Raw genomic sequence first — 11068 nt, forward strand, 5'->3', positions numbered from 1 at the left:
TTTTTTCTTCTTCTGAGTAACATTCAGGAGAAAACAGAAACAGAAGAGCTGAAAGAAAAGAGAATTATTCATGGACCTCACTGGAATTCATTTCTGAGAGTGTTATGCCATACTGATCTAACTTGGGAGATCTTTGAAACAACAATAAAATAGATAACTTTCTTTAAAAGAATTTCTTACTATGTGCCACTGTGTGTGTTTTCCATAGCATGCTTCTTTTAAAATCTCCATTTTACTTATTGGAGCCAGGCTAAAAATACTTTAAATTTTTTTTATCCAAATCACATCTCCTAAATGAGAAGAACAGAAATTTAAATCTAGGCTATTCTAAATTTTTGAAACTGGAATAGAAGTGCTGCCTGTTGACTTTTTTAAAATCCTTCCCTAAAAGATTTCTTTCCCATTGAGAATCTTGTCTTTTCTTCAAACCTGGTAAAATTATATTATTTCTTAATCATTCACCTAATTTTGTATTGTATTTGCTTTTTAATATATAGAAAATTCAAAAATGCCAGGAAGAAGATCACTCAGCTGAGTCTGTCTCTCAAATGAAAGTCATCGGACTTAAATCTTCAACAATGTAAATGATTTCTAAGATTTCACTCTGACTCACACTTACCTTCCCAAGCTCCTGTTCCTCATCTGAAGCCACATCTAATGGACTCATTGTCATGAACTCCTCAGATATTAAAGCAGTGGTCCCCAATCTCTGAGCGCTAATATCTGATGATCTGAGGTAGAGTTGATGTAATAATAATAGAGATGAAGTACACAATAAATGTTATGCACTTGAATCATCCTGAAACCACACCTTTACCCTCGGTCAATGGAATAATTTTCTTCCACATAAACTGCCCTTAATGCCAAAATGTTTGAGGACCACTGTAGAGAGTCCAGAGTACAGAAGAGGCAGAGTGCATGTTTAAAGACTGGATCTGTGTCATGGGCTAAGAAGACCAAATTGTATAAAAAAACTAAAATAAAACTTAAAACATCATCTTCCAAAGAACACTTTTTTCTTCAAAATGTCTCCCATCTAAATGATGCTATTGTTCTCTCTCTCTCTCCACTTCCTTCTCTCTCTCTGTCTGCTACTTTACGTGTGTGTGTGTGTGTGTGTGTGTTTGTGTGTGTGTGTAGCTTTCTACTCCGTGTTATACTTTTAGGTTTTTCCTTTTATCTGCATTGATATTCCTTAACAGAAAGTCTATTTTGCTAGTACTTTGGAGTAATGCAAGAAGTAGCAAGGAAACACCCTTATTTTTGTCTGCCTATATAACAGTAATGATAACATGCCTTCATTTTAAAAGGAAACTAAGAGTTCTCTCAGTAAAGAGAGTTTTCCCCCGGACCCATGGAATTTAGGATAACAAGCTTCATATTCCTTTCAATCCTTTTGCTGTTTTTTAAAATGAATTTTAATGTCTTGGATATCTCATTGTCAAATCAGTCTTGTAGCTCACTGAATGCGAAAATCAATTTCTATAAACATATATCCTCAAGGCAATTTGTACCCTCAGCATTGCTAAACAGTGTTCCAATTCTCTATCTTGCTCTCTTTCTTGGCTATCATTTTCTGTGGTAGGTTTATATGCTAAGTTATTTTGTCATAGAAGAGAAGAGAATATTGGTGGTAATTTGATATCTTGGGTAAATTTTGAGCTTAAAACAACCTGAACTTTTTCTGGAATAATCCACTTCACTCTTGACTGTGCTTGCTGACATTTAGTATCATGTAAGAACTTCATCATGACTTCAGTAAAAACAAAAAACCCATAAGAAGAACTAATTTAGATTATTTTAAGATAATTGCTTTAAGACTGCCTTCAAATAGTCCTACAATTAGTGAGAATTCTGTTTCTCTGAGTCCTCTAGAAAAAAAAAATGACCTTATTTTTTCTTACTGGAAAAAGGGAGTCAGATCAAGTCAACCAGATCAAAGCACCAATCAGAACAAATAGGAATAATGAAGGAAAATTGTAATCACCTAAATTACTTTCAAAATCTATAGGTTTTCATAGAGATAGATGCTCTAATTCTTCCCTGATTGACTCAGTTTGTTAACTAGTATCTATATTTGAAGATAATATTAAGTTAAAAAATAAAAGAAGTTATATATAACATATGAGATTATTTGGGGTTTGCATTCCAAGAGAAATACATGAAAAATACAGCTCTCTCTGAGTTTTAGGTTTGTTTGTTTGTTTCTCCACTGGGAAGATGGGGATAATATTTCAGGGGATAATTGTGAGGGCTAATTTATATTATAAGTAAAATTCAACTATACAAAGCTTTTAAAGCATGTACTCCACATAGAAAACATCGCTCTTTATTATTTCCTAAAAGTAAAATTGATTATCATATTTGAGGTAGAGGGTCCTGCTAGCAAACAATAATATTCATTTCAAGGAAACTTATTTGAGAGACGATGCTAAGATTTATGCATATATCTCATTGACTCATTACAATTATGTTACTTTTGAAGAAGCTGACCATGAAACTTTAAGTAACATAATGAAGATAATGCTACTAGTTAATGCACAAATTGGAACTCTAAGTTCTTTTTGCTGAAACTGAAGCATGTGCTACTTATCAAACCTATATTCAATGAGGAGGGCCAAACTCAGAAAGTAGTTTTCTGAAAACTAATAAAGAACTAAATTAGTAAAATAAACAGGGAATGTAAACATGTTCATCCTTCATAGTCCTGGACATACACTGGAAGAAATGCAACCCCAAAATATTCCACTCAACTGGATGATAGGTTAAGCCAAGAATGACTAAATCAACACTAAGAAAAAGAATCCTTTATATGCTTTTAACTTTGCAAACTATCCTCTTCTTGTCATACAAATGCATCATATGAGCCAGTTTCAATTATTAAAAATTTACTGGCATCCATTTGTTTTAGGTTAAGCAATTCAGTACTTCTAAGAGTCATTCTCTCTCAACACATTCAGAGTTATCTTATCTCTATAGATAGTATTTTTGAAACATCTTCCATTGTAGCCATGGGAGCAAAAAGAGTGAAGAGAATCAAGATATGGAGTTACTGTGGTCCTTTCTGGACAGGACTTTTATGTGGATTTTAACCTGCATGAGCCACACATTGTTTAATCCACCCCACATGGGCAAGGCTCGTGGGAAATACTCCAGTGAATAAAATGTGCCAACAAGGGCCAAGAAGAAAATGCTCCAAGGATTATAAATATGTTATCGACATTTGTACCACTATTGAAACAGAAATCTTGGAAGACAATGTCCAAACTGCTAGAAGAGCATGAGAAATAGGCCAGAAGTAAATGGAAATTTGTGCATACTTTCTATGTGAAAATATATAAACGTGCAAAATTTTGGAAAAGATTTCCTGAATTTTCTAAGTCAGGATTTCTCCTGGTTTTTTCACTTCTTGTTTGCTGAAATACTGAGAACGTATCTCATGTAAAAATGTTACACTTTTTTTTTCCTCATGTAATAAAAGGTCTCTATAAGATGACTTTGAAAAGGGGCAATTCTCCAAGAAGACCTAAAAATTCCTGATGACTATTTCTAATTCCTAGCAACAGATAAACTATGTCATGCATAAATTAATAGAATGATGCACATCCATCCATTGATGGACATCAATACCCATCCATCAGAAAGAAACATACCCAGCAGGTAGAACATCAATAAGGACATGAAGGAACTCAGCAAGGTCATCAACCATCTGGTTAAAACTAACACCTATAAAGTACTCTTTGAAACCCCGTGGACTATAGCCCACCAGGCTCCTCTATCCATGGGATTCTCCAGGTGAGAATACTGGTACTTCATCCAGTAACTGGAAAATCTACGTTCTTCTCAAGCTTCATACAGAATCAAGACATTTTGGACCATCAAACACACTAAACAAATTTAAAAATTAGAAATAATATAATGTCTACCCTAAGGCCATAATTGAATTAAACTACAAATAAATTACAAAAAGATAATTAGAAAGCCCCCAAATCTCCATTTAATGGAGATTAAATGACATGCTTCTAATAACATACGGAGCAAAGAAGAAATGTCAGAATAAATTTTAAAATATTTTGAGATAAGTAAATAAAAAGACCACATCAACATTTGTAGGATACAAAAAACAATGTTTAAAGAGAAATTAATGGCATTGAAAAAATATTAGAAAAGAAGAAAGATCTAAAATTAAAAATCTAAGTTGTGCCTCAGGAAACTAGAAAAAGAAGAAATTAAGTGCAAGGTAAGCCACTCACACAAACTGGAATCAAGATTTCCAGGAGAAATATCATAAAACTTAGATATGCAGATGACACCACTCTTATGAAAGATAGCGAAGGGGAACTAAAGAACCTCTTGATGAAAGTGAAAGAGGAGAGTGAAAAAGCTGGCTTAAAAGTCAAAAGATGAAGATCTTGGCATCCAGTCCCATCACTTCATGGTAAATAGACAGGGAAACAATGGAAACAGTGAGAGACTTTATTTTCTTGGGTTCCAAAATCACTGCAGATGGTGACTGCAGCCATGAAATTAAAAGACATTTGCTCCTTGAAAGAAAAGCTATGACCAAACTAGACAGAATATTAAAAAGCAGAGACATTACTTTGCCAACAAAGGTCCATCTAGTCAAGTCTATGGTTTTTCCAGTAGTCATGTGTGTATGTGAGAGCTGGACCATAAAGAAAGCTGAGTGTCGAAGAATTGGTGCTTTCGAAATGTGGTGTTGGAGAAGATTCTTGAGAGTCCCTGAGGCCACAAGGAGATCAAATCAGTCAATCCTAAAGGAAATCAGTCCTGAATATTCATTGGAAGGACTGATGATGAAGCTGAAGCTCCAATACTTTGGCCACCTGATGTGAAGAACTGAATAATTAGAAAAGACCCTGATGCTGAAAGAGATTGAAGGCAGGAGAAGGGGATGATAGAGGATGAGATGACTGGATGGCATCACTGACTCAATGGACATGAGTTTGAACAAGCTCTGGGAGTTGGTGACGGACAGGGAAGCCCAGGGTGCTGCAGTCCATAAGGTAGCAAAGAGTCAGACATGACAGAGCAATTGAACTGAAGTTAACTGAAACTAAGCCGCTCACACAAGATAAACCTACGTGACTTTGGAAATATTGGTGACATAGAAACAACAAAGGTATAATCCATGAAATAAATAATTGATAAGATGAACTTCATTAAAATTTAAAACTCAGGTTGTTTGAAAGACAATGCTAAGAATAGTACAAGGCAAACCACAGATTGAGAGAAACATTTGTGAAAGAAACATCTGATAAACAGCTGCTATCCAAAATATGCAAAGAATTATTAAAATTAAACAATAAGAAAACAGATAACCCAACTAACAAATAGATACTAGACCTTGACAGACCTTACCCCAAAGAATATACACAGATGACAAATAAGCATATGAAAAGTTCTTCATATCATGTCATCAGGGAAATGTAAAATGAAACAATGAGACCTACTGCATATCTACTGGGATGGCACAGCCTGCAATACTAACAGCATCAAATGCTGATGGGAGCGTGGAGCAACAGGAAACCTCATTCGTTAATGATGGGGATGTAAAATGGAACAACCACTTTGGAAGGCAGTTTGGCAGTTTCTTCCAAAGTTGACCATGCTCTCTCTACAATCTAGCAATCATTCCCCTTGGTATTTTCTGAAGGGAGTTAAAAACAAGTTTCCAAAAAAAGTGAAACTCTTCTTCCTACCATGGTTAATGTTTCTTTCCTCATTTCCATGGTCTGCCAAAGGGCTATATATTCTGTCCTGGATTCTGGAGCTCTCCAGAAGGTATTTCTCCTGTGGGTGTTTATTCAATTGGAGCTTCTGTTGGGATAAGAGAATTGAAGGCTCCTATCCTGCCATCTTGTTGATCTCACTCTTCCCTACATTGTTTTCAATACACAGGTAATATTTACCAAAATAACCATATGCTGGGCTTCCCAAGTGGCTTAATGGTAAAAGAATCTGCCTGCCGATGCAGGAGGCACAGGAGCCTCCTATTTGATCCCTGGGTCTGGAAGATCTCCTGGAGGAGAAAGTGGCAACCCATCCCTGGAATTCTTGTTTGGACAATCCCGTGGACAGGGGACACTGGAGGAGAGCATGACAACACACTCCAGTATTCTTGCCTGGAGAATCCCCGTGGTGGGCTACAGTCCATGGAGTCAAAAAGAGTAGGACACGACTGAAGTGACCAAGCACATGGACAGAGGAGCCTGTCAGGCTGTAGTCCACAGGGTCACAAAGAGTCAGCCACAACTGAGCACACATGCACAACCGTATGCTGGGTAATAAACCGGTTCATAACAAACAAAACACTCATAAAAAGGAACAAGATTCATTCAGTTGTTGTGAGGTGGATGAATCTAGAGTCTATAATACAGAGTGAAGTAAGTCAGAGAAAACCAAACGTCCTATATTAATGCATACATATGAAATCTAGAAAAACAGTACTGATTAATCTATTTACAGAGAAGAAATGGAGATGAAGACATAGAGAATGGAGTTGTGGACACAGCAAGGGAAGTAGAGGCTAGGAGAAATTGAGAAAGTAGCATATATATATATATATATGTAAAATAGATAACTAGCAGGAAGTTGCTATATAACACAGGGAGCCCAGCCTGGCTCTGTGACAACCTAAAGGGGTGGAATAGAGCAGGGAAAAGAGGCTCAAAGGAAGGAGATATATACATATATATATATATAATTCTGACTGATTCACATTGCTGTATGACAGAAACCACCGCAACATTGTAAAGCAATTATCCTTCAGTAAAAAAAGTCAAAGAATTGAAAACATTCTGACCACAGAAGTGTTTAGTTAAAAACCAGTATCAATCCCAAGTAATAAGGCTTTCTAAGAAAATATTCCAAAAGACTACAGGCAGTATGATTAGAGTTTCTGGGTGTCTGATAAGAATCAATTTTTGCTATTCCTGTTGGTTACATGTCTGCACATTATTTTTTTCATAATTAGGTGTGCTACACATGCATTTTATGTGTACCTTTCTTGATGGCCCACAAATTCAATAAAAACTGAAAGACAATACTGCTGAAGCAATCCTATAAAGAAGACGAGGAAACCAGAATAATTATTCTACCAGATAAAGCCACCATAACTAAGACTGTATCAGTTGTACATGGATAGGCAAATAGTCAGTAGGACTGAAACATCTCAATACACCATGTTAAGAGATATTTGATGTCAGCTTTATATTATCAATGACGTTAGTATTTCTTACTGGTTAGCTAGTTTCTCTACTATGAAGTTCTCCACTGTAAAGGTACTTTCCCCTCTGTAATTAACAATGACTAGGCAGTGATATTTTGTGCAATGCAGGAATATTTTGAGACTGTATAAATATCATATTCCTTAACAAATTCTTATCTATTATAATAATTCAGGATTATTTGTTCTCTAATCTAGATAGTGGAAACATATAATAGAGTATCGTTAATATTAACACAACCTTTATTTTTCTAAATCTATCAGTTCTTTTACATTTATTAGTTGTGATTTTACCATAAAGAACAACACTCTTCATTAATTTATTTTGAAGTGTTTTCTACTTAATGTGTTATTTATTTATATAATTATTTATTTCAGTGCTCAAATGTCCCGATATAGAGTACTTCTTCTAAGTGTGTCCTTTGTTGACATGTTGCTACACTTTCTGGAACAATAAGATACTCTAGCTCATCGTATCCTTCAGATATTTAGTCCTATAATCAACCATTTCTCCAGTTCTCAGAAACTATTTTTAGTGAGAAATGATGCTTAGAACCATGCATCTAAATGCTTTGTGTGGTTTTGCTATTGAGCTATCATTACTCCTTGGAACTTTCACAAAATGGAGAAAGGAAATGCATAAAAAATAATAGCATCACATTGACAATTTTATTTTAATCCAATAACAGAATTTTTCAACTTCTCTTATACAGTATTGTATCTTTCTCTGCCATGAGAAACCAGGCTCCAGTGTAAATCTGTTAGCCTATCAGTTATTCAGTTTAAAACACACATAAAATTGTTTCTGAATTGTTACACAATTATAAAAACTAATGTACTAAATAAAGTTCAATTTTTCTCTGCAGTTCCCATCCTACTGATGGTCAGTTGTCAAAATAATTGAAAAATTATCTTTGAATTTGAAAAATAAAATTGAAAAATTACTTTTATCAGTTTTTTGCTCTTCTCCCTACATGGTTAGCAATGTGTTTTAACATTATGCTCAGTGGTGTGTGTTTAATTTTATTGTTTTCCCTGCTTAATTTTATCTTTGGATTATGTGAACAATAAGAATATTTCAAAAGTTTATGCAATTAGGTATACTCAGAAATGTGTCAGTCACTTTTTTTCTCCATTTATCTCTATTTTCTTACCTGAGAACATGTTTTTGTTATAGAAGCCTGATGTTATATTTTAATATTTGTATGGTTAGTCCTCTCCTATCACTCTTATTTCTCAAGATTTCCTAATTATCATGTTTGCTTTTCCATATGAAATTTAGCATTATGCCCTTCTGCATGGGCCAAATGACCAAGAAATTCCAATGTTACTTGAACAATCAGTGACAAATGGAATCCTTTAAGGCTTCATCACAAATAAACATTCATAACACAAACTGTGATTGTGAAATAACCTTTCACAGATAAACATGTTCCTTTGGGACAATACTCCGTGGTTTTCTATAGGTGTATGAGAAACGTTTACAAAACTCTGATCATATACTAGGCTATAAATTGTGATTCAAATAATTTAGAAGGATATAACTTAATTAATACATGTTTTATGACAATATGAGAGGATTCTTTGGAAAATTTTATGTCCAGAAGACCCACCTGTAACAGACTGAGACCAGTGCATCTCAGTGACTCTCCCCTAAAGGGAAAAAGAATAGTGTGGAGCAGTATCCGGCATCTGGACTTTTTGAAGACTGGGAAAGCACTAGTGTCTGTGTAGTTTTTCTTGGGGCCTCTATGGGACCTGACATACTATAAATGCCTAAGGGCTACTGAAGTCAAAAAAGGGCTGGGTGATGTGCTGTTACTTCAAGGAGCTGAGTTACAGCAAACAGAAATAGAGGGAGCAAGAGACTATGGACTCCATGCAAAAAAACAAAAACAAAAACAAAAACAAACAAAAAAGATAAAATCTTCTAGTTAGGAATCTTCATACACAAATCTGAAAAGACACAGCCTCAGAAAAGATTTAAAAGACCACTCAGAATCTCTAGGTGGACTGAATGGTGATGGATTCCCCTGTAAAGGTGGTTGTTTTGTCAAATGTGTAGATAGCAACACAGAGTTAAAAGGAACATTAAAAAAAAAAAAAAACAAAACAGAAAAGTGACACAATCAAACAGACAAAATAAATCTCAACACATAAGCCCTAAAAAATTGGAGGTAAGTAAATATCTGACAAAAATTTAGAATAACTGTCATAAGTGCAATCAATGAGTTCAAGAAAGTGGAAGTGTTTTAGTTTTACTTGATTTATTTTGAATTTTTAAATATCAGCATTTTTTCAAATGATACAGAACAAGGAAGTTCCATAATTAATACATAATATCTTGATAAATATGCACTTAATTTCACAAAGTATAAAGAACTATATTTAAAGTGCAATGCACTACTACATACAATATTTTTGGAATGAATTTACTGTATTATAATATATAAGAGGAAGATTCTTTAATGTTAAGAACTTATAAGTGTTCACCTTGAAAATACATCAGATATTACACACTAATTTTGAAACTTTGCATTTAAAGTACAATGTGATATCATATGATCATTTTAGGGACTGATATTTACAGGATTAAAACTATTTTTAACTTCATGCTATAAAGTATGTCTTAAAAAAAATAAAGTATGTCTTAAAGAAATACAATTCTATTCTAGAATATGCTGTAGGATAATAAACTTTTACTATACTTTAAATGTCAATAAACAATGACTGGAGAAATGGAAGAAATAGACTGAGAAAGTATATATTAGCAGTCATGTGGCCTGGTAAGAGGATATAAACAGCAAGGAGAATTATACAGATATTTAGGAATTTCAGAATTTAACCTAGTTGTTCTTTAAAGTGTTTTTGACCCCTCAAAAAATAATTTATTAGCAGAAAATATTGCTTTATAGACCATGTCTTTGAAGGCTTGTTTCACTTGCTGGTTTCTCAGGGTATAGATGAAGGGATTCAGCATGGGGGCCACAGAGGTATTGAGAATAGCTACTCCTTTTGTCAATGATGCCTTTTCTTTGGCTGAGGGATTAGCATACATGAATATGCAGCTTCCATAGGAGATGGAGATGACAATCATGTGAGAGGAACAAGTGGAGAAGGCCTTTTTTCTCTGACTGGCAGATGGGATTCTCAAAACAGTCCTGACAATGTACATATAAGACAAAATCACTAAGGCCAAAGTGAACAGCAAACTAACCAAAGCAAAGTAAAAACCCATTACTTCTAGAAACCGTGTATCTGAACAAGACAATTGTAAAAGGGGGAAATAGTCACACAAAAAGTGATCAATGACATTGGAAGCACAGTAATCCAGCTGGAGGAGAAGCATAAGGGGCGGGAAAATGGTCAGAAACCCACTGAGCCAAGCGCAGACCACAAGCAGGCTGCAGAGTTTCCTGCTCATGATGGTGTGTAATGCAGGGGCCTGCTGATGGCAACATAGCGGTCATAGGACATGGCGGTTAGGATGTAAAATTCAGTCACCCCCATGAAAATAGAGAAAAATAGTTGGGCTGCACAGTTGTTGTAAGAAATAGTCTTGTCCCTGGTGATAATTGCCCCCAGAAACCTAGGAATGCACACGGTAGTAAAGGAGATTTCTAAGAAAGAGAAGTTTCGGAGGAAGAAATACATGGGCGTCTGGAGATGGGAGTCCACCCAGGTTAGGGTGATGATAGTCAGGTTTCCAGCGACACTTAATACATATGTGATAAATAAAAAGAGGAAAATCACAATCTGAAGGTCAGGATCATCAGAAAGGCCTAGGAGGACAAACTCTGTGATCACGGTGTGGTTCAT

At 35.0% G+C, this 11068-nt stretch overlaps 1 protein-coding gene across 1 annotated transcript; it reads right to left on the reverse strand.

Moving 5' to 3' along the window:
• Positions 1–10106: 10106 nt before the first annotated feature.
• Positions 10107–11068, reverse strand: LOC122680006 (olfactory receptor 6C3-like). Its single transcript, XM_043880831.1, is given in 2 exon segments — positions 10107–10681; positions 10684–11068. Coding segments are annotated over 2 exon segments (960 nt in total).

The sequence above is a fragment of the Cervus elaphus genome, chromosome 22 (assembly GCF_910594005.1).
Source record: "Cervus elaphus chromosome 22, mCerEla1.1, whole genome shotgun sequence".
In the NCBI taxonomy this organism is placed as follows: domain Eukaryota; kingdom Metazoa; phylum Chordata; class Mammalia; order Artiodactyla; family Cervidae; genus Cervus; species Cervus elaphus.